Source organism: Syngnathus floridae, chromosome 4, assembly GCF_059516105.1.
Source record: "Syngnathus floridae isolate MCC-2025c chromosome 4, RoL_Sflo_1.0, whole genome shotgun sequence".
Taxonomy (NCBI): domain Eukaryota; kingdom Metazoa; phylum Chordata; class Actinopteri; order Syngnathiformes; family Syngnathidae; genus Syngnathus; species Syngnathus floridae.
The window spans coordinates 17,504,039-17,529,019 of record NC_142416.1 but is presented as its reverse complement, the minus strand read 5'-3'; the positions used below and the strand labels follow the sequence as shown (position 1 = coordinate 17,529,019).

General features: G+C 40.6%; 1 protein-coding gene and 1 long non-coding RNA gene across 3 annotated transcripts in view; one reads left to right on the top strand and one right to left on the bottom strand.

The window, feature by feature from the left end:
* sdk1b (sidekick cell adhesion molecule 1b) overlaps positions 1-24,981 on the top strand; it is a 138,609-nt gene that overhangs the window by 43,829 nt on the left and 69,799 nt on the right. For both annotated transcript variants that reach the window (XM_088374446.1, XM_088374447.1), the window contains exons 2-4: positions 6,191-6,347; positions 9,293-9,399; positions 9,483-9,630. In XM_088374446.1, coding sequence (XP_088230572.1) covers positions 6,191-6,347; positions 9,293-9,399; positions 9,483-9,630 — 412 coding nt within the window. The remainder of the gene's footprint in view (positions 1-6,190; positions 6,348-9,292; positions 9,400-9,482; positions 9,631-24,981) is intronic.
* On the bottom strand, positions 9,075-11,964 carry LOC148399586 (uncharacterized). The gene is made up of 3 exons (XR_015858127.1): positions 11,832-11,964; positions 9,467-9,587; positions 9,075-9,397 (listed from the first exon to the last, which is right to left on the bottom strand). It is a non-coding gene; the product is annotated as an uncharacterized LOC148399586 (long non-coding RNA).

Genomic DNA, 24,981 nt, shown 5'->3' with positions numbered 1-24,981 from the left:
GGTTGTAACATACTCGGTGTTTTGAAAAGAGAAGCCAGCGAGTGGGCCAGCTCAGGAAAAAAAATAAAAAATCAATGCTATCCTATGCTCGAGATGGAACTGAGATAAACACAAGGCAATGGGTAATGGAGACCGATGAGGAGCGACACGATAAACGTCTGAAAATAGACATAAAATAATGGCCGTTGCGGACTACTAACATTCAAAATGGATGATGGACACTGGAGCCTCGCTATTGGATTTTGTAGGAACCTGAGCCGATATTACTCATCGCTGTTTGTATCGTTGGGGGACTGAAAAACGGTGCATTGTCAAAACTGTCACGACCGATAAAAAGAGATGCTTGAAGTTTTTGAAAATGTTGCAGTTTGAAGGACTGACTTTGGATGAGTGTTAAAAAAAAAAGTCCCACGTGAGGAATGCGTAAAAGCTGTACAGCAAATCTCCTGAATCCTCGTTCATATAGAACTGCTGTGACGTAAATAGAGCACCGAATGTTATCCGAAAACGCACACATCCAAAACAGAAGCTACCTCTCCTACTTGGCAGACGCTACGAGAGATGACAGCCCAAAAAAAAAAACGGCTTCTACCCACATGCCATCAAACCTCTGAACGAATGACATCACAATCCGTCAACCACACCGTGCGATATTTTTTTTTACGTCTATAATCTTGCTCACTTCAATGTTTACGCTGTGCAATACAGCTGCAAGCCACTGCACAATTTTTTTTTTGCACAAACTAAACTAGTACGACTGCCGAGCTCAAATACACTGACCTTTTTTTTTTTTACTTATTTTAATTATGAGTTTTAAAATGTTCTTATATACATTTCCTTCTCCTTTTCTAATATAAAATTTGCTCTTAATTATCTTTTTTCTATTTTTGTTTCGAGGGACCATCAACGTTCACTTTGTCTTTTTTTTTTGGACATTTTTTTATTAGTGCCCCCACTAGTCTAAACACAACCTTCTGATAAATATGGAATATGAGTTAAGCCCAAATATTCACCTTTTTTTATCCATCACGGGGGCGGCCATTTTGCCAATTGTTATTGATCGAAAACGACATCACATTGCCAGATCTCAGGTCACAACCAATCACAGCTCACCAATTTTCTGAAGCTGTGTGTTTCGACACAGCATATATTATTTTTTAATTTCTTTTATTTTTTTAGGTTGAGTTCCCTTTTAAGGCTTTTAATGTTGCACTATAGCATGAAGCCATGTCTCGGTTATTTCCTCACAATTATTAAAAGGCCACAAGTAATTCCAGCCATGCCTATTCTCATTTCATTGAGATCCACTGCCATGGCATGAAGCTATTCGGCAGGAATATTTTGCCTTCCTGTGCAGAACACCCACACGGGTGAAATGTGCTACGATGATGACCTCTCTCAAACAATCACATAAGACTCCAGCGGCGGCGTGCACCGAGCGAGGGCCTTCTCCGCTGGCCTAAGCATTATCAAAAGCAACAAGCTTCCATAAAATTGTATTATTCAGTTTCCAGCAGTCTTTTATCTTTCATAACTTGTCTGGACTGTATCCCATCCAGTTCTCCAAGAGCATCCATTGCTTTCTCTCCCCTGCCGTTATACTTCTTGTTTGTTCGGATGACCTCCCCTCCACCCAAGCACTTTATCGCCGTCTGCTCTGCTGGGCTGTAACGGCGATACCCCTTGGCGCCGCTCTTGCGATCTCCACCTTCAATAATGAATGAGAGGATACAATTCGTCAATCACTTCACAAGCAGGCGGGCAACAATGTGCAAGGTCAGGCCAGTGGCAGCTGTCAGAGGGGCGATATGATTGGTGCCGGAATACACACAAGAGAGCGAGCGAACGGGATGGATGGATGGGGTACTTTCGTGAGGGCGGGGAAAAAAAAAGAACAAAATGGGGGGATGAAGTGAGCTGGCTTGAAATGATCCTCCAAAGAGGTGAGACAAGATAAGGATAATTAAACAATAGCCGGAGCAACAGAGAGAGAAGCGAGGCCAAAAATACACTCGACTCAGACTGCCCGACCAACCTCAAGGTTAGACATGGCTTTCTCTTTTTTTCTTACGTGTGTAAATGTTGAATGGCGTGGAGATCGGAGTCAGACCCAGATCTGGGTTAGCGTGTGCGGAGCCCAGGGCGATAGCGTTGAGGTTGTGCGATGATCGTGTCCGACAAGGACGCCGCCCCCGGGAGGGAGCTGCTATTGACCCCACCCACTCAACACAATTAGACCGGCACACGCCATCCACTTGTACCCAATATAACATGTTTTAATGAGGACATGGAGAGTATTGGGGTGTATGTGGGCATTGGGGAAGATCAAGCAGAGTGAGTAAAACTGAGAATTCATTAGTGTGTGTCACTCCAACGTGTGGAAATATTTTCACAGTCACTTGTGTACTGTGCACGACTTTCCTCTGCGGAGTCTTTGGTTGCAGTGGGAGCTATTTATTTCACTCTCTTCCAAAAGAACAGACGCCAGACTAAATGACAAGATATTTGAGACTCTGAGGTTTTTCCTTTTTTTTTTTTTTTTTTGCATCAGCCACAACATTAGATAAACGTTAGGTACTTTTCCCCATTGTAACGAGATCCAGTACAGGAGCTACATAAAATAAATAAGTAAATAAATAAATAAGTAAGTAAAAATACAAATTAAAAAAAAATAAAATAAAACAAATAATATTTCAAAACTATTTAAATTGTATCTGAAACGTAAAAAGAATTCAAATCAATCTTACATTCATGCTTAGAAAAAACAACACAGACTAGCTAACAGGCTAGCCACTTAACCGCCAGCTAACTCCTCCCTAAAACGATTTGATGGCAACCCCTTGGAGACTAAAATAATACCTGCATCTCACATGCATACTTTGCATTGGTATCATAAAAATATCTTGCAATATCTGCAAATATTTGATAGATCAAGCCCACCTAGAAAGTGTCAATAAGCGTTTGGGAAAGGATAATTAGAGTGTCGGTCGCATCATACAAGCAGACCTAATGACACTTGACTGTCAATTTCAGCAATTAAAAATGATTAAATACTCTAAAGAGAAAACATATTCTCATAAATAATGCATACGCAGTTTACCAATTGGTCAGTCTCTTTTACGGTCCAATTACACAATTTGTGTCCTCTGCATAAAAAAAAAAAAAAACTTCAAGACGGCGGCCCCAACTGTCGGCTCTCGTCTGATGTGAGCTCGTCAGGCGATCAGAGTCGACAGTATCATGTAGCATTTGTGTGTCCTCTAGCAGATGTGCCCTGCAGTGTGGCCCACCTCTTACAAATGTCACTGAGCACAGTCTCTTCCATTTGATTGCTTCTCGCTCTCTCTTTCTCTCTCTCTCTCGCTCACATATGCACTATTAGTGTATTGTTAAATGCAAAGAATTTTTCAAATACGAAATTATTTTAGGTCACAAATGCAGCATAACATGATTGCAGTGGTCAATTCCTCAAGCCATACGTAGATGTAAATTGACCAGACAGCGAGGAGTAGCTGGAGGGAGCTGATTGGTTGACGCAAGGAACCAGGCTAACGAAAAATGAGACAAGAACACAGGGAAAACAAGAATCCAAAGTCAACTCCAAAGATCCGGAAAGTCCTTTGAGTTGAATCGAATGATTTGAGTCACAAGTGTAGACAGAGCACAAATTCAACTCGTATCTGAAAGCAACGGAGTAGTCAAAAATGTGACTATTCCGCCCGACGACACCCGCTTGCGTTTTTTTTTTCGGCGTCTTCGCTAACTTGTGGCCTGTTCTGACATCTGTCGATCAGAGAGTCGGGATCAGTCAGTCACCCGTCGACTCTGATCTGATAGCTATCAGTCAAAGCTTATGGAGAGCGTGATAGAAGCCGGCGCGGATGGATCTCGTGAAATCTCTCGCTCTGCTCTTTTAAAACAGCCGCTGTTATTGTTAGTGATTTAATGATAATAATAGTGCGACCACTACCTGCAATTTCGGAATAGTCGGAATAGATAAGAAGATGTGACTTCCAGCCGAGGAAACATTCTGACCACCCAGGAATCGAGCTTCTCATCCTCCTTCCAGGTTAATGAAACTTGTTGATTAACACTTAAATGTATTTATCATTTTGCTTTTGATGAAGTGTATCTGATTTTGACACGGGCATGATCCACTTCACCAGTGGAGTCTCGCCTTTATAACGTGAGTAATTAAAGGTAGCATGAACAGCATTGGTTCTAATATTCGCTTTGGTCTTCATCTAACCATGACCGAATCCATCATCATCAGCCCCCTTTCACCTTGCATCGTCTCATTAATTGCCTTTCCCCCCCTATTTCTTTCGGCGTGCTGTTAACACGCAAAAATTTGAACTCCTCCCTTCCCCAACCGCCGCATCGCTCTAATTGCGTGTTGTAAATGACTGTTAAAACAAGTGCAGGCAGATTTATTAGATCAAAATGGGCTAGAACTCATTTGCACCTAATAATCAAAAAGTCTTCTGCGGCGGGGGAGAAAAGTGCTTAGCCAAACAAATTGCTACTGCTTATTAAAAGTCAAATTACATGTCATAAAAAGACTGATTTAGGTATTTTGCAAAAAAAGCGTGTGCAGCCAATCAGTATTCATCGTAGGCGACAATCAATTCTGTCAGGCCGGTTCCCTGACAGGGGTGTAGATGAAGTGATTTTTCGAGGGCAGCTGCCTCCAAGGGTGACCTCTCCCACTCAAATTCATTAACGCCACGTGAGTTCTACCTTCTCCTGTTAGTCAACACACAATGGAAAAAAACAAGTCCGACCTCGAGTCTCAGCACATTTGGCAACGGGAGCGACCCTGATTTTCCGTGATTTGGACTAGCTGCTTTAGGCATAATGGCGGAGAGACGTTTGTTGACATCAGGCGACAAAGACAGCCGTTAGCTGACCTTGCTCCTCTCAGATGCTTGCTAGCGTTCACCGTCTCCATCTGTCATTCCTAATGGACTTGGCTTTAAAGCGCAAGGTAGGATTAAAGGGCCACGAGGAGTGAAGCGCGCTAGAAAGAAAGTGCAGATAAGTGAAATCGCTGGGGCACTTCAAAAACATCCACATGCTTCTATTTTTATTTTTTGCAAGCGTGCCTGCCTTTCTTAGACGAGTCACCGGGTATGATAAACCGTTAAGGTTGCATCCTTGCCGAGCACACACACACACTGGCTCACGTATAAATCAAGCGTAGATGGAACATTTCCCCCGTGAGCATAGCGAAGGCAGCTATCAATCCAAAGTAGAGGAGCAACTCGAGATGGAGAGAAGGGAGGGAAATGTGGCCCCGGGATCTCCACTGGGAAAAGGAGTGTGGGAGCGAATGCAATGGACGCTGAATGAGAGGGCTGCTTAGAATGAGGAAGGAGACTTTAGAGTGAAACACTTTTGACCTTAAAAGCACCTGCTGTATCAAATTACTTACTGCTGGGAAAAAGATCAACTCGGGTGGTGATCAAAAAGTGACTTAAGATTATGGCAATTATTTTGATCAGGAGGTAGTAGGGCTGATATTAGAAAAAATATCAATTACGGTAAAAATTGAAATCACGATTACTAGTCAAATCAAACGATTGTTTATTGTTTGGTACAAACAAGAAAATGTAAAAAAATATTAAGATACATTTTTTAGAAACATGATAATGTAAGTTAATGGACCAAACATTTTTCTAACAATGCAAAAGTATTGTATCAACAAACATTGTGCATTAGATATTAATGCATATGAATAATCTTTTTTTTTTGGGCATAATTGTAAATGATTGTAAATAATCGTGGAGTGTAATAATTGTAATTTAATTTCCATTAATTGCACGAGTTACATACCTTTTCCCCCCCCCAGACTTTGTTTTTGTCTTTTTGTCTAAAATAAATGCTTGAAATTTTTCCGTCTCAAAAAATCAGTCATCCATTTCAGCCCAAGTTGCAGTCAACCAAAAAAGTAATATAATTTTGGACAGTTAGACGCTCCAGAGTGAATCATTTTATGTTTATGTCTGCCCATTGCGGGAATTCATACATTTATTGGAATCGCAAGTGACAGTTTGTCACACTTTGGATGAATCCTGTGATTTTGCACCTTCATGTGCTGTTGACTAATATGCACCTGCGGCCTCATGGCTTTCCGTAGCACGTTCAACTTTGCTCTAATCCAAATATTACTTCTCTTTGTGTCCGTCAGAGGTGGCGCCCTACCTGCGAGGGGTCGGCCTGGAGCAACAAGTGGTGCTGGAGGGAAACAGACTGGTGCTGACCTGCTTGGCTGGAGGCAGTTGGCCGCTGCAGTACCGCTGGTCTCTCAACAGCAGCAACATCACCGACTGGACGCCGCAGTACAGGTCAGCTGCCGCCAACTGGCCGCCTCGCTCTCGTCGGGCTAATGAGGTCCAAAACGTTTCTGTCAGTTTTTATCGAATCCCAAAAACGTCTCATAATTGCAGCCCAACATTTAGAAATACACCATTCCACAATTCTGTCTTTCTCCTTGTCCCGTGTTTTGTGTAGTGAGAGCCAAAGCTGACAGAATCAAGTACTTTTTTGTCATCGTTTAAAATAGCGATAAACTTGGGAGAGCCGATCTACTCGGGTGAGGAAGCAGGAGGTGTTGTGTAACGCGTTGGACCGCTCTCAACATTTCGGCAGCTGTAGTTTGATGAGGTCGGCAACACGGCAGATTGGCAGGGCGCTGTGTGTGTCGTATTTGCGCTGCTGTCAAAATTTATTACACGTCTGATGTGAGGACAAACACCAGGGAGGACGGAAAAGCTGCAGGATTTTTTTTTTATTATTTTTTTTTATGAGTGCGTTTTACCTCCGGTTGTTCAAAGACAGCTAAAAGCAACATCTTCAGAATTTCTATTCAGACTGACCAATTTTAAATTGTCATTGTTGTTTGAAATTGTGCAATTTAAAATATTCCCGGGCAAGAAAATATTTAAGTGGTCAATTTTTTTTTTCACACTAAACCTTTAATAACACCTAAAAAAATAACAATACAAAAATTTTTAATATTTCCTGATTAAATGTTTTTTAAGTTCAATTCTGTTTTATTAGACACGGTAATATTGTTTTCTTCCTCTCTTTCTTGTCTTTATTAAAGACTGAATTAAAAAAAAAAAAAAGAAAAATTATTCCCACTCTTCACTTTGCTCTCTTCTAAAATTGTGCTTGTCGAATCATCGTTGAGCCCACCCGGCAACAAGGGCAGCCAGGTCGATTGCAAGCCGCCTCCGCGAGTAAAAGCTGATTGAACCCGTCCTAAATCATCCAGAGAATTGAGCCCTGCAAGCCAAGCAGCGACTGTGTCACCAAAATGATTGTATTGATTGGCAACTGTCAACACTGAACTTTGAGTCCAGTGAGATATCTCCCAGCTAAACTTGCCGGGTGCTTAAAAACTGCAATGACAGCCCTGCCGCCGCCGCCACTGCCACCGTATCGGTCTAATAAAATGTAATGACAGCCAGAAAGGGAGCGCTACCATGTTACATTACGCTATGTGCTACTCTTGATTAAACGGAATTATACGAGCCTTTCAAAAATGACGCCGGCGTGCAAACAATGCACATTGGACACTATGTGTGTTGTTGGCACAAGTTGGCATCATACACTGACAGCCTGCGAGTTAAGTACTTGGCCGGCCTATTATTCATAATGAGCCCCTAAGCGATGTCCAGTTTTGTGTGTGTGTGTGTATTTGCATTAGAGAGTTTGTCCAGTGTGGCAGCAACCTAGATCCTACGCCAAGATTGCCATTAGGGAATCCCTGTCCATTTAAAACCCATTAATACATTAATAACCTCTCAGGAAAAAAAAGAAGAAAAACAAAACTGGATACAGTGAAATAAACATGCAGGTGCTGAGCCAATGTAAGAGTGCCCAGAAAAAAATAATTTTCAGAACGACAATGGAAATATGTTTTCTTTCTGAGGAACTCATAAAACTCACTGCAGTAATCCCGCGCTCACTACATCGTGGATATTTTTTCTAAATTAAAAAACAAAAAATTAAAAGTCAAAATAAAATTTATAAATTGAAGAATTATGGCACGAAACTTGCCCACATGCCAGCAGAAGGCAAGGAGTGCCCACACAATTGCGGTGCGTACACTTGTACCTTTTTATAAAAAGAAAATTATAATAATAAGAGTTCTCAAAACATACTTAGTGTTGTACCTTGTTATAGAAAAATTGTTGTAATAATAAGAGTTTTAAAACATATTTATAGTATATACACTTGTACATTGTTATAAAAAATTATAATGATAAAAGTTGTTCTAAAAACATATATACAGTATGTGTTAAGAATTCTCCAATGGTATTTATGTTATTCAGCAGTGCTTTATTTTGAAGGCCGTTTTCAGGCCATACTACTTCCTGTCGATTACAGTGCTGCAAGAGTCATTGATGATGTAAGTGGGTCTCCTAACAAGAGAAATTAATAATATAATATATTAATAATATAATATAATTAATATGTGTCTAACCTTTCGGACAATGTAGTTTTGCTCCAAATGTTCGTTTACATTCGTTTAGAGGTCCTTTTTCGCGTGTTACCACGATAGCGAATTAGCATCTTTCCCGCTAACTTGTTAGCATGCCCAGTACTTCTTGCTAACATGTTACACGCGCACACGTATAAATTTTATATTTACAATACTTATACAAAGTTCTCTGTATGTCATTTATACTTTTAATGTAGTATTTACGTGTTTGAAACAATTATTTAATGTTCTAATAATAGAATATGCACTTAAATGGTTTCATTTACATTTATTGAAACACAATAGTTTTTGCGTGTTAGCACGATCGCGAATTAGCATATTTCCGCCTGACCGGTACATCTTGCGAACATGTTACACGCACACACGTTTAAACTTTATATTTTCAACAATTATACAAAGTTCTTTGTATGTTATTTATACTTTTAATGAAGTATTTACATGTTTGAAACAATTTAATTCAAGATTCAAGATTTTTTACTGTTTTATATTTTAGTGTTTTGTAGTTGTTTAATGTTCCAATAATAGCATATGCACTTAAATGGTTTCATGTACATTTATTGACACACAAAAAAAATGTACAGATGAGAGGGTGACTGTACTAGAGAGTATTGTATAATATTTACTTTATTACATTTATTTATTTTGTTATTCATTTTCAGATATTTTTATAGAGATTGTTTTTTGTATATGTGGAAAATGGATAACAAGTGGGGAATCACATGATATGAAAGGTCATTCCACATTTTTTAAAATCTGTTTTGTCCCTCATGTCATTTGTAGGTTATTTGTGCCGTCGCTGCAGAGGACAGACGCCGGATTGTATCAATGCACTGTGAGGAACAGGATGGGCGCCATCATACACGGAAGAACAGAGGTGCAAGTGGCCTGTGAGTAGAAAAAAAAATCATCTGCTAGTTCGAGAAAGAGTATCGGTGGTTTGGTGTGTCACACAACCTCCTGTTTCCTCTAGTCATGGGGAGGTTCTCAGGCCAAGAGCAGAGAACGACAGTGAGCCAAGGCCAGGCTGCCATCCTCAGCCCGCCTCCCTTGGCATCCTTTCCTCAGCCCTTGGCAACTTGGTACAAAGATGGACACAAGATTATTCCCAACCACCGAATGTGAGTAAAATAAATTTGTTTTAATCATATATTGTGGATTTTCACTTGAAGCAGGTGAGTCTGTTGACTAGTTGACCACATTTTTGACACTTTTCCACTCACAGTGAAGCTCAATAGATTCATGTGTTGGCCGAAATGATACAAATGTGCAATTGGAATATTTTGTTGGGTGAAATATGCGAAGATGTGTGTGGCCTGCCAGCATAACTAACCATTAAGAGCACTAACTGCTCCCGGGCGTGCTATGGAATGAGATTGTCTGTGGCCTCTCTGTGCACGTAAATGGTCAGTCTGCTGCTTTTTCACTCCTCTAATGGCACTTCCCAAATGCTCAACGGGGTCATTAAGGAATAAACTCATTTTTATCATTTCAACCGATCCAAGGGAAGATATTTTACCTCGCGTTATAAAAGAACAATTATTATTTCAATTATAATATGATCCTCTTTTCATTAAGTTTAACTTTTAGCGTTGATGAAAAGAAACGTGCTCTTGCATCAATAGCATTCGTAAAGAGATTCGATTTGAATATGTATTGATTACTGAATAAATCCCAAATAGAGGACGAAATTTTCACAAAAGTCCTTGCGACATTTTGTTCACTTTGTCTGTGTCAAAATTCCACACCGTTTAATTTTTACAAGGCACAATAGATTAATTTCATAGCATTCTGGTGAGAAATGAGCATTGTTACAAATATACGATTCTTAAATTAAAGATCGCAATCGGTTGATGGGAAACAAACTCAGTATGTGACCCTTCAACATTTACCGAAAATCGGTAATGCTTGTATGAGGTTTGGAAGATCTTGTTAACCATCCAACACCTCCCATCCTTCGCAAAGAGGGTCATGCTTGACGTCACAGAATCTCCACTGAAAGCGTTCCTCGAGGAATGTAAGCCAAATGTTGCAGCGTCTCCATATTTTCACCCATTTTTGCATCGCGTAATGGACAGTTAGATGTCCGTCTAGTATAAATTAGATACAGTCTTTCCTTCAGTTATTCATTTCTGAAAAGCGTCTCTCGCTGGAATAACATTTGGTGCAATATGAAATGTGTATTTATCGTTAAAAAAAAAAAGCTTGCCAGCAGCCCTGGAAATAGGAAGCTACAGTTAATGCCGCTCAGGTTGCCTCTGAAGCACTTTGTACTTAATAGAGAGAGCAAAATGCATTCCATTCCCCCATAACCTGTGTCCTTGACAATATCATCTGAAAAACAGTGTGAAAACTGGTCAAACACCTTGCCAAAAAAAACATAATCATCACATTGTAGCTCCAAGTAGCCGCTATTTTAAAATATCAACCTGTAGGGTTAGAAAGCTGTAACGATTGCAAATCAATTTTACCTCCTGCTGAGCAAATGACGGACAAGATAGCAAGGAAAGGCAATTAGAAACCTCGATTGATTCCATGGTAGTTTTTCTTTTCTTGCCGCCATTGTTCTCGCCAATAGGGGTAGCTTAAGGTAAGATCTGCAGGACGCGGGAACTGCTCAGGCCTTGCCGGGCGGTGTCCCGCAAGGGTCAACCCTTGGACCCCTTTTGTTCAGCAGACAGGCTAACCGCTAATCCGCATGTTGTGGACAATTTATTTATTGGTTGAGCAATCAATCAAGGAAGAAGATCTTCTCCATCATCCAACTATTGTTTCCATGCGGTTGTGTGAAATCAACTCATGCCGTGTGATGTTGGCAACATTTCTGCCGTTTGATTAGTTTGACACATATGTCAGAATCTCATTTTCCTTCCAAGACACTCTATCCCGCCGCCTTTTCAAGCATCGAATAATCCGGACAGAAACCTTTATTTCTTCATCTTGAAATGAAATTTCCCTGATTGGCTTGCCGCCCACACATGCACTCACACACGTTCACAAACGCTGTTTGAAGACTCGAGCGTGGCACTTCCTTTGAACCTTCATAAGACTAATTTGCACCTTTCTTCACAGCTCCCCTCTTGTCTCGACAAGACACGTCCCCCCCACCACCCCACCCCTCCGCATCTCATTTTTTTTTTCCCTGCCTCCAAATTATTCTTTATACCGCCACGTTCCCTCGCTGCACTTGCATTCTCCGTCTCTTTTACGGTCATTACGGCATCGGAGGATCTACCGTCGGAGAAGCCGTAAACGTCTGTTCCTCGGTCAAGACACACACCGAGACAATCTGTCTCCAAAGACTTATCTCAATTACATATACCTGGCCGGAAAGATCTCAGCGAGCAGCCGTGCGTAGATTGTGAGCTTGCTGACGACGTGTGTGTGTGGGGGTGAGGTGACGCTGGCCGATTCCGGGGTCCGGTGAGACGAGGCCAGATGGCGCCTGGCGGTTGGCTATCTCGGCGGTGGCCAAGCTGATGATGTCGTTTATGATGTTTATTGATCCGTGATGCGCTCCATCTCGCTGTCTTTTCAGCCCTCGCGCACAGCTTGCACTTTATGTCCAGGCGTCTGCCCTCAAAACCTCGCTCTGTGTTCTTGCACATGTGCACGCACATGCAGGTACTTCTTCGAGTCGGGAGAAAGATACGAAAGAAATTAACTTAATTAACTTATTATCATTCACGCTTGTATGAGAACACCGAGTACACTAACAAAAAGCAGATCATGAAAACAGAACAACAAAACTGGCTAATAGCAAAGAAAGGACAAACACTAAAAACCAAAACAAAAAAAATATTTTAGTATGTTGAATACAAAATATTCAATTTTGGAAATAAACTTGAACTAGAGGCTCACTTCTGTGGAAGTAATCGTAGCTATGAATTGCGTATCAAAATCCAGCCGGTCTCGGGGCGGCCATTTTGTCACTTGTTGTCGACTAAAAATGACATCACAGCTGCTCAGTCGTGTTGTTCATCTGAAGTAGCATTCTCCTTTGACGCTTGCTATTTTCGTTTGAGGTATCGTTTTGAGTCAGTCGATTCTTCTGCGTCCAGCAGGGGGCTGACAACATCCAACAATTGGATGGGAAAATGTGTTTCAACTATTTGATGTAAAATATTAACATGCGGTATCGTAAAAAAATATTTATACCTCACAATCTTTAGTCACAGCTGTCGGAGCTCAAAATAATTTCGATACCGCCGACCCCGCGCCGATGTATATTTTAGCGGTGACCCCCGCAGCCCTGGGCAGCGAGGGGCGAGTCGTTGCCTTTAATTAGCTTTGAGGCTTGTGGCAGATGGACGTGAAGTGAATGTGATGAAGAGACGCCGAAATACAAAGCCAAGGTGTGCAAAATTAGAACCCTCCTGATGATGATGATCAAATAAACCCAGTGATCTATGCAAGAGCATGGCAGGAACAGGACTTTTTGTTTTCAGCAGGGAGGCCGTATGCTGTAAAAATGCGTACGTGTGTTTTGACATTCATTTATTTTCATTTGTCACACGCCGCTTTAACAGAGGCGGGGAGACAATTCATTACCCCGCTTTCCATTACGCACACCAAAGAGGTCCGAACCCCGAACAGAAGCATTTTTCTCGGTAGCTGAACTTTGAGAGCGGAATTACGGAGAGATCGGAACAAAGTATCGGCTCCGTATCGTAAATACAATCGGCCGTTCCACGTTCTCACGGCAGCTACAGTCGTTTCATAGTGACAGCATACTTGAAAACAGGAAATGAGTGCGGACTTTAAGCTCTTCTCAATCCATTGTGTCTGGAACTTAATCTCTGGGCCCGCAGGAATTTAAATAGTGTATGTGACTCTCTTCTCAGTGATACGATTTGGTTACTTTTGAGATTAGGGAAACAGGTTGAAGATTTGAGGGCATATGTCTGCAAAAAATGCCAAATGTTTTCTTGCTTCTTTTGTGCTTCGGTCATGAATGGCGTTCTCAGATTTGAGTGGAAACCTGCAGGGACAACATTGTTTCATTTGCTCAAAATATAAACGACACGACACGCACGAGGTCGAACTTACCTCGAAATGACCTCCAATCTAAAATGTTTTGTTTCGTTTTGATTTTTAAAGTAGTTTTAATTTGTACTTTGTTTGTCTTAGTTTTCAGGGTTTTTCTAATGCGTCATTTTAGTTCAGTTTTTTTGCGTTTTGCGTGCCAACTGCGATGATCAATGCGAGCACAACTGCCAAACGTTATTAATGATAATCACCACCATGAATTTTGGAAATAACAGTATAGCATAATAAGGAAGGCAACAAATATTCTTACCAAATATGCCATTTATAATCAAAATAAAGTATTGCCTTGACACACAAGATGACTTAACGGATTACCAAAGACTGCTGGCAACCAATCCCAGGTGTCCTCTACAATGAGGACAAGTGAACCGAAAATGGATGAACTATTTCCAAGCAACTTATCGTTCCCCCGTTGGGGCAGGTTTCAAGAAAGAATAAATGCACTTTGCCTAATTTGTCAATAAATAATGCTTTAATCGTGATGCCAAAATTTGGCATGAGAGGCCAAATTCAATCTTGAAAGGCGTGTAATTTGTCACGCCTTCCAATTGGAATTGTTTGGCCTTGATGAATGTCTGCAATCCACCAAGTGCCAATCTACTTTGCCATCTGAGTTTACGGGATATGATTCTGTTTTTTTGTGTTAATAAGTCTTGCAGCAGGTATCATTTGATCGGTTTGGAGTATTTTGCAAAGCCGTCTGCTTGAATCCATCTGTCATGCACCCGCTGGATTTATTTGGCTGTCTCAACCTTTCGCGGCAGAAATTATTATGGAGGTATATTCTGCATTATCATTGTCAGACTTTCATTTTAGCATTCTCATCCAGCTCCATTATGTATCATCCTTCTTTTTTTATTGTTAACAGACTCATGCGTTATGCATATTTAATAAATGGAGTCCAAAACCAAATCAGAGCCTCTCCAAACATTTCGAGCACATTTAAAAAGCTAATTTTACATTAATCACAAACTACCGGCGTGCCGGGTTTTATGCCAGCTGTGTTTCAATTATCTTAATGTCTCTTACATTAGTTCTTCCTCCGAACAGCCTCTTTCCTGCAAGGCTAAAATGGCTTGTCTGACTTGTTTGGCGAAAATGCCAATGTAGTACATCTTCATTTTCAAGGTACTTTCCACTCGTGTGTTAATGTGAGCTTTTAGTCAGGCAACGTTAAGAAAATTAAAGATAAATAGACAGAGCCGGCGCACCGGTCTGACTTTGCTTTCGCTCGACATTCTACTGTCTGTTTAGAATTGATGGCTGTAATAAGAACTGTAAAAAATATCAGTGTTGCATGGCAAAAAAAATAAATAAAAATACAAGGATAGTTTTTAGTTATGATTGCTCTGACCCATTGTAGTGTTAGCTAGTTAGCTTGCTAGGTGTCATATTTTAAATTTGTTAGCAGGGAGGTGACAACCGAGAGGGGCACTGGAAGCCCGTTAGCCTGTAAGCTAGCTAATGATTAGCGCCACAACAGTGTGAAAGGATTGCGACAACTCTTTGATGCATACTGTATTTTGATTTGAATGAATTTAAGCCTTAGATTCTCCTAAGAGAGTTGTACGATTGAATTATTTAGCGGACTTTCCCACAGCATTTGAGAGCAGAGACCACGGCTTAATTTTTAAGACCCATATTGTATACTTGAAGTCAAAGGCATTGTCAGTACGATCAGAATAAATATGACGCACGGACTACAAACAATTTGGCTCAGTTGTCGAATAATCGGTTAAAATGTCCTTCCCTAAGAGAAGCCAAATGTCTTTTGGATGTCTGCCTCATCTTGATGATTTTATAGCATCCCCTCACTGTTCACTTGACTTTGCTCCCTCTTCTTTCTCCATCTTTTTCCTCTATAATTGAATGACTCCCTTTGCTCCCTTAATGTGGTGCCAAAGACCCGAATAAACGCTCTCTATTGTAAACTTGTCCATTTCTGCTTTTATTATCCCTCTCATCTTTTTAAATAGATGTTTATTTTTCCACCCTTGCTCCGTTATTCCCCGTTCAATCTCGCGTCGAAAAAAGCTGTCGATAAAAATTCTTCCACTCCGCCCTAACTCTCTTGCTTTTGCAATATGACCTAAATATAATCACCTTAATTACGCCTATTATACGCCGTCCCGCCGACATGCCTGAGGAGAAAACGATGTCGCCTTTGTGACACTTCAGAAAGGGGCGTGAGAGTCAGGTAGCTGAAACAATAGTCGAGGGCCTTATGATAAGGATATAGTTCTCTCTTCTAAACAAACACAACTCACTTTTATATTTATTATTTTCACCTTCTTGGTGAGTTGTCATTGCCATACTTTGCAAATAGAGCCAGTGACAAAAGGACGTATTTATAATAATAATAATAAACATAATAATAATAATTAGGTTAGAGAGGTGTTTATTTTTTTAATAGGATTATTGCATCTTTTTTTCTTACATGCTACAGGCCGCTTCGTCCGTTGACCCACAAGTTTTCAAAATATCGGGTCTGAATGGTAATCCACTTTGAAAATACGATTTGTTCCGCTTGTACCTTACATTTCATGAATTTTGCAGTCCAAGAAAATCAGAAGACTTGTTAAATGTTTAATATTACCGCTGTTGCCTCATGTTGGATGGGAGTGCAGGAGCGACATGTGGCAAAGTCAGGAAGGGAACAAGGGCTTGCTTTAATTGCATTTTCAAGTAATATTATTCATTGTCTGCGTGGAGTGCGGAGGAATTACACGATGGAGAGAGCACTTTAGGGCCTGCTGTCACGCCATGAATATTCATCGGTTGCAACGCCAAAAGCAATTTGTTGTTGCTCAGTGTTGACGCTCCTTCTTGGGCCAGCCTTGGGCCATATGAGAACGTGGAGGTGAGCAACCACGTGGAAAAAGATCCATCCAGTTATTTTGATTGGGGTCATGGGCAAGCTGGAGCGTTGCTGTCAAGAGGCGGGGCTACAAGATTGCTTGTCAGGCGATTAGACAAGGGCTGATCGAAAGACAAAGGCAAATAAATTCCTGGGTTATCGAGGTTGGCCATTGAGCAACTATGTGAATTTCAAATATATTGATATTTTATCGGTTTGGTATCGTTTAGAAACATTGATCGATATTTTTGCCGATTTCCTGAGTCGTACTCGATTTTTATAGTTAGTATCAAGTACTGTCTGTCCTCTTGTTCAAAAATGAAATGACTCAGATTCATATCAAATCAAATATCTGATGGGTACATCTGAGATGTTTGTTCCAAATTTGCTGATATTGAATGTTACACAACAGAGGGAAAACAAAACTTTTCTTAAAAGCAGGAATTGGTGAGCCAATTGACTCAGCGGCTGTACGTAATGACGCTCCCCGATGGCTGTAGCTTACTCTGCCTCGTGCACTCAAGGGACCTTCAGCTGGGAGGAGAGCGGAAGAGCGAGAACAAAGAATCCCTTAAATGCCCTGAGACACAGATGTGACTACCATCTCTAAATTCAGTAAAAGTTTGAACGTTCTGTTCTGGGACACTTGGCCAATTGGATTTCCTGAGTCTTTAAACTTTGTAGGTAAAATAACTTCAGCCCAGGTATGAGCTAATTACTAATGGGTTGATTAGAACCAAATGGGTCCAAAGTGCACAAATGCAATTTTTGTAAGGCCAAAATGCCTTCTTCTGATTGGCCCAAACCATCGATGTGTCTCAATGAAACAAATTCTAAAGGGTTATAAAGGAACACATTTCCTTCAGTTTGTTTGGTTAGCAAAGATTCAGCAAGTGTCTTCCCGTATAGATTTTTTTCTATTCTCAGATGTAGGCAGCACGACTACTATGCACTCCTAATGTCATTAAAATCCAAAGAAGCAAAAAAAACAGATACCACAGTACACAGACGTGTTCATCATAACAAGCCCGATTAGATCAGCCTTTGCTCTTAATTGGCCCCCTTGGCCCCGATATTAAACATGCAGATGTCGAAAAACAGATGCAAATGCAAGGTGTAAACACGCCGCTTCGACAACAGCATCGCACCAAACACAATCGCGAGCTGCTTGATGAATAATGCTAATGCTTTTAGCCTCACTCTCGAAACGCTGTTCGTTTGCTGCAATAGAAAAACGTTGTCAAAACTTTGAAAGGTTTGTAAACACAGACAAAGCATGTGAAGGTAACACCAAGTCACTCTTGTAAAAAAAAAAAAATTGGGTTTTTAAGTGGAATCCTGCTTTGGTAATTTGGTGGCTGAGCTACTTCTACCTGCCAGGGAGCAGCTGCTCCTGTCTGACGCCATCACTCAAAGTCAGCGAGAGAAAAGCGCACGCTTCTTTGCGCGTGTCCGTTTTACCCGCGCCGACGGTGATTCATTCTTACCATGTTTTTTTTTCTCCCGCTTTCTCAAGCGCTCTCCATCTTCTTTCATTCGACGCTGCCCGCATCCCTACACCGTCTCCAAAATCATTACGACCCCATTAAGGCCCGAAACAACACCTGCAAAACGGGCACGCATGTGACCGCGTGTGCACGTGTCACCTGTCTAACGTCATTAAATATTCGAAAGACAGAATCCTCTTTTAATTATCCACTAATCACACTTTTAATTACCTGCCACGCTCGCATCTATCACACACTCCCTTGACTTTTCACGCGCACACACACACGTATCATCGGAGAGAGTTCTTAACCTATCGATGCAAACGAGAACGGGAGCAATCGACTCGGTGCGAGCGAGGCAGGCGGGGAGGGCGGCGCAGCGGTGAGTGACTGATGAAAATGTGCTTTTAGTACGACGGCTGGTTAGCACGGGAAGGGCGACGCTAACAAAGCAATAAACAAAACGTTGGCGAGACAAACACATCTGTTCGGTAAAGCTCGCTCTTCTATCCATGGCTCTTTGTCAACAGCCCATCTTTGTTGAAATGTTCTTTCTATGTATGAATGCGACTCAAGGTGGAGTTAAATCATAATTCTTAGATGGTTGCTTTGTTTTTGCTTCATCCAACTGGGTTTTATGATAGATGGTCACCTTGTTGGATTGTAGACACTGCACAGTGTATGGTTCAAACGCTCATGAGTGCAGACCTGGATCGATGAGTAAAGGTCATACATTTATTCTGTTGACTTTCAACTCTGATCTTTTCTCCACGCGTACTGCGTCATGTTCCTCTTCTGTGTCGGATGCACTGTTCTTTTATGTCACGTTATTTTATTAACTTCTTTAGCCAAAACTTCCCAAAAGTTAACACAACCACCTGACAAAAGATGAGGTCAGGTGAGCAATGTATTGACTTGAAAATATAGCTTCAGGCTTTTTGAAAAAAATAAAAATAAAAGCATCTAAAAGGGCGAGCGTACGCTCAAGTGTACGCTCGTGTGGGTGTGAGGTTACGTAGTAATGTAGATGAAAATGTTTTCGCCTCTGGGTAGAATGCTTATTTCCGTTGCATTGATTTGCGATTAGCGCGGTGGCGAGTGTATCACTTAAAAACTCTTGTTGTGAGAGAAGACACCGGGACTAACAACACTGCCAGGTTTGCCGTTTGTAATAAAGCTGAGGCATTGTTCTGGCTGTATGCTTTTATTGCTGACTCATTAAATTGTGTCTTTGTCATTACTAGATTGTATTTATGTTGTGCGCTGTTAGGAATTATGACCCTCAGGTACTTTATGGAGGCATCGTGACACATGACCATTACCTAAACAAGGACTGACAATCCCGTGTAGCCATCTATTCATTTTGAATAGCATTTGTTCTTATATGTGAGCTAGCATAAACCGGATTGGACTTGCGTAGAAGTTTAAATATTTAAGAAATAAAAGGAAAAAAAAAATTCTAGCACGGACATTGACGTTTTTTTTATTTACATTGTTCCAACAATCATCGAATAAATGATTTTTGCAATAATGCTAATGATACATTGATACAAAACGAGGATATTAGTCTTCAAGTTTATCCCAAAAATGTTAAAAAAAACATCAGTAGTTAGGTGTAAAGAAAGAATCATATTGCTAATTGAAGCTCCTCCATGTGCTAAATGCTAACATTAGCCAAAACAGCTAGCTAGCCCACAACACCATAACATTTCCCGAGTACAACTAATAGGAAGTTCCGCGGAAAAATCGAACCAGCAGACCTTGCTTGTTGTTCTCTCGCCAGTTGACTAAACCGATTCCCCTGGCCACGATATGAGCCGATTCTTAAACCTATTGGAAGAAATGCACCTCAGTGAGTGACGTGTTAATGGGCCTTTGCTCTCCTTCCAAACAAGCTGCTGTATGGATCTGCATGTACAGTTTGTGCTTAATGCAAGGCCACCCGTGCTTTGAAAAAAGCCGTTAAAGTGCCCCTCAGGTGAAACAGATGCTGTCAAAATGTCACTGTGTGAATTCTACCCGACTCCCCCATTGATTTACTGTCCTCTCCCCTCCCCGAATGCACCGTCAGCATCTTTGCTCCGATTCTGACTCTCCGACAGGCTGACATGTTTGCTTCATTTCATCCACATGCTTAGGCTCATCTTTGTCCCGATCTGGCGGACAGGCAGGTCTGATGAGTTTTTCTCGACGAAGACATTTAATAGTACCGACGCGCAAGCCAAAGACACGAAGCAGACTCTCGGGCAGGTGAGGGAATAACGATTAGGCCTCGGAGATGAATGTCTGACTCTTAATGAAAATTAGAAAAAGGACTTGGTAGGATTAAAAGACCTATTTTCTTCATTTTCTTAATCTAACTTGGTAATTTAGCCCCAAGGGCTCATTTGTTACACAGATTCAATAGCCATCCCTACACAGGCGCAGCTATTTTCTTCACTTACTCACTTAGTAAAGTTGTAAAAGCTGGAAACACTCGGAGTTTACCTTAATGACTTTTGCCCTTACAGTCACATATAAGTCCGATAACAACAGTCGATTTGAGTTGTGTATACACCGTCGGTCCGTAAGTGTGATTTCGATTGCAAGATGACCGCCGGTTTTTGCAGTTAATCAGCAATGCGGGTAATTAGTGCTAATTAGGATAAAAGCCATTTGTCTAGATAGCCATCCGCCTACAACAGCGATGCGGCTAAATGCGGATAAACACAAACACAAACAATCAAGACGACTTGTTCGAAGAGGGCGTTCTTAGCTTAATGTACCAAATCATTTTTTTTTTCTCGGCGCCTTTATGCGGAGAAAGAAAGGAGGCCGCTCGTGGATTTTTTTTTTGCTGAATAAGCAACGAGTGTGGAGTGTTTACCGATCTCATCCTTCGGAGACGTCTAGGGCCCACGACTGCGCAAGCAAAGTCACGAACGATCCGAGGGATTTTCGTAACATGTTTTATGATTTTTGTTCGCAGTGCTGGGAAATCATTTCTTAATCCACTTGCTTTAGTCAACATGCTTTTCTTTCCATATGAATTAAAATTCCTGCTGTCAAGTGGTTAAGAATGAGGTCCGTCAATGATGGTCAGATTCCCGAAATGAACGAGCGTGTCTTTTGTGGGTGGAAAGTGCTAATGGTCGATAATGGTGCGGTCACTATCGGAATGGTTTTAAAAGCAAAGCTGGAGGAGGAGGGAGGTATTTTAATTTGTGTGAAAACAGGCATGGAGACTTAATTACTTCCATGAAAGCTTAGTCATGGCCTCTTCTTCACAAAGTGACACTGCGAATAGAAAAGAAAACATTCCCCGATATTAAATCTATCCTGTAACATGTTTGTGGTGTTTTATAGATAACTGAGAGAGAAAAAAAAAGACATAGCGCTTGCCATTGAACGACACAAAGTTGCACCTGCTTTTTATTGTTAACGTTATCTCGCTGAGCCACGGTGGCGAGGTCACCCTCTCTGAGGCCGCTTGGCGGTTTGAAGGAGCTCTAAAGGTGATTGAGGAAGAGAGGCGGTGATTTAGGTAGTGCATTAATTACAAGTCACAAAGCTGCAGAGTGTGTAGGGGGGGGGAGAAGGCAGTAAAATGTTTTCTGACTCACTGAAGGGGGCTGTTAAAATATCCCACAAACACATCAGGGTTCATTACTGCTGTAACCTTTACCATATTTCTTTTTTCACCCTTTCTCCCTCCCATTTATTGCTCTCATTTGCAGTCACATATATTGCCTATATATCTAAGGCTGGGGGAAAAAAAAAAATCAAAGATTTATCAAGCAGAACTAAGACGTAAAATCAGGACTTGGGTATATTAACATGGTGTGAAAACCAAATTGATTGAAATGCCAGATTTTTTTTTTGTAGGTTGTGTGTGCTTCAAACACAAAATTGTACGATGGCCACACTAAAAAGATGAAAGGAAAATGAATATCAAATAAATGATTTCCTAATATCGTGAAAAAAGTACATTATAAAAAACGCATACAATTTTGGTCATTTGTAATATTTGAAAAAAAAATATTAGGGGCATCAAGTTGTGATGTTGGGCATTTCTTTTGAAAACCGATTTAGTTTTAATTTGAAAGGAAGCTTGTCGAATCAAATCGATCCACTTTAAGATATGCCGTTTTTCAATCGTTTGAATCGCTGTTTTATTCGAGAAATGCGCACCTTCAAAAAAAAAAAACTCTGCTAAAATAAATTACAACTTTATTCTTGGAGCAGTACAACTTTTTTCATATAATCTGAAAATATTTTTTTCTCAAGAAATGTCTACTGTTGCAACAATTATCTTTCAACTTTTTTTATACAATCATAAGTCTTTTTTTTTTCCCCCGACTATCTACTTGACAAGCGGGCGTGTCCAAAAGTTGGCAAGTGTTTCCTTCTGCGGCACAATGACTGTGCACAAAGTCATGATTCAGCTTCTGGAGTATGGGATTGGCCTTGGCCACAACCTTGGGGCTATTTATTGGCTAACATCAGCCCATCAATGCTTTCAGGTTTTGCCTGGAAGCAGCTCTGTGGTGTCCTCTTCTATCAATTAATGAACAGCAAGTGAAAACGGGAAGACACTGAATAACAATAAGTCTCGCGCTTCCTAACCTGATTGTCTAGCGCCGCATTCCCAATTAGCCAGTTCAACGAGCATGCACGCACGCTTCCCTGTTATCGTTGTAAAAAGGCCCCCATCCAAACAGACAGCCTCCGCACCTTCTAAATAGTTGATGCACATTTTTAATGTGTTGGCAGCTTGCTTCTTTATTATTTCGTGTCATTTGGTTGAGCTCCAGCAAGCTCATTATTGAAATGTGCAATTGTTGGGTTTTGCCCTTTGGTTCCGTACGTGATAGAAGACTGGCGAGAATATTGTTTTCTTTAAGTGCTTGAGAGATTAGTTTTGAACAAGCAGCAGTGGCCGTGCAGGTGACTGACAGTTAGTCATTTAATTCTGTTTTTATGGAAGATAGATGTACTGGATTGTTTTTACCCCATATATGGTAATTCAACATAAATATTAATCTACATCATGTCAGAAAAAAATTGACATCACTTCAAGGATGAATATCTGAGTAGCCTTGGCGACTTATGCAAACAACCTGGAAACCTTTCCGACACCTCATACAGATTATCAGCATCATTTCTACCCTAGCAATATACAAATATGACATGTAAACATTTCTACATGACATTTAATATTGAAAAATAAATTCATTGAGTTATTTATTGATATTGCAACAGCATGTTCAAATAATTTTCACACACATCATTTTGTTTTAATTTATAATAAAAGCAATTTTTTTGGGGAGGTATTGGGATTATTCTCACTTTTATTTGAAGTAATTCTAGTGCAATAATTTGACAGGTCCTCACTGACATTTTACAGTAATTTATAACAAATGTTCTTCAGTGATAATTGTTTTTGGTACAGCGAAAGGATTAAAGAGGGCTCTGCAAATATGCTCGTAAAAAAAAAAAAAAATCCAACCCCAGGCTGTTAACAATGGCACCATTAAAGCTATGTGCGGAAAATCACTCAAGCAGTCATTGCAGAGCGACTGGCAACGGAATGTCAAAGCCGACTGGATATGTTCCACTTGTTACTCTTGTTTTAGTTCGACTTTTTAATCCAGTTGTCGAACAAAAACATGATATGTTCATGAACAACTGTTATTTTCTTTGTCATACGGGATTTCTTTATTTGCTATTGTTATCTTACCACAAAACATTCAAGCAAAAATGTTGTCTTTAACCCTTTTGGATTAAAATAAAACACATTAGCGAGTATTGGTGCGCAGTATCAGCTTGTTTAAGTAATCACGTTCATACTCTGCCAAAAACGAATAAAATAAAGTTGTACAGGTCCTAAATTAAATCGAGAAAAACTCGTGTTCATCAAAAAGAAATAAGCTCACTTGTTGAATACGACTGTGTGTGTGTGTGTGTGTTAGGCGGTAAAAGGAAATTGATTTATTGCAATCCAAAACCAAACAGCCTCTCGTGCATTGTTGCTGCCCGTGTCCCTCCCAGTCATCCTTTCCAATTTCATTATTAATTATCTATAATGTCTTCAAGCCAAAGCCACGTTTGTCTTTCGCTAGAAACTCATTTCCTTCCCCACTTTGGAGCTTTGCCTTTTATTTTTTTTAAAGTGCTCATGTTCGATGTGTGACGTTTGGAAGCAGCACGTTTATGCAGACCGCAAGTTCAGGGCTGAAGAGAGCTTTTCTTCTAGCTTCTCCTCCACTAAGTGAGCGGTAGACAAGCACCCACACATCGCTCGGACGGAAATGTCCAACTTTCCGTTCGACACAGCCGTTAGCATTAAAAATTCCGTTGCCGTTAGGGGCGTGAATTTGCTTCGGAAGTTGCTTCGATTGCTTGTTAACGGTTCATATTGGATGAATGATTCACTGTAGGTAAATAGACGTTAGTGTGTGTCACCAACGGCTCTGTTGCTCAATACCATCATTGTAGCTAATATGTTGAATTTGTTGTTCAGTTAATCCCTTAACTGCCAGCCTCAAAATATTGGAACCTCAATTTCCCCGACAAATCTGTTCCAGAAAGTCAAATGCAAATTCAATTGTATGAAAACCAAGGCAATATTTCCTACATAAAATATCGTAAAGTATCTGGACTGTAGACCGCTAATTATTATGATTATTATTATTATTTCAGATAATTATAATACTATTTTTGTTCATTTTTTTTCGTATAACTGCTAAAAAGCCACAATAAGACCAGAGAAAGTTTGACTAGGGATGTTCAGTACCACTTTTTTCTCATTGAGTCATCACCGATATCAAGTCCCGATACCTATAGTACTTTTTGTTTGTACAATTTTATTTAACACAATGTAATAATGAGCAGAAATGTGTCTTTTTAACACAGATGTCAGACCAGTGTCAGACTGCCGCTGTGTAGCGCCAAGGAGGACTTACTTAATTTCAGATTTTCTTTAAGGATTGGTGCCTGATCTCGGCCGCCTCCACGAGTACCCGATACCTTAAAATAAGGCCAGCTAAAAAACAAAAAAGTAGATAGCAATAATTCGTACTGTACTGGATGTGTTTAGG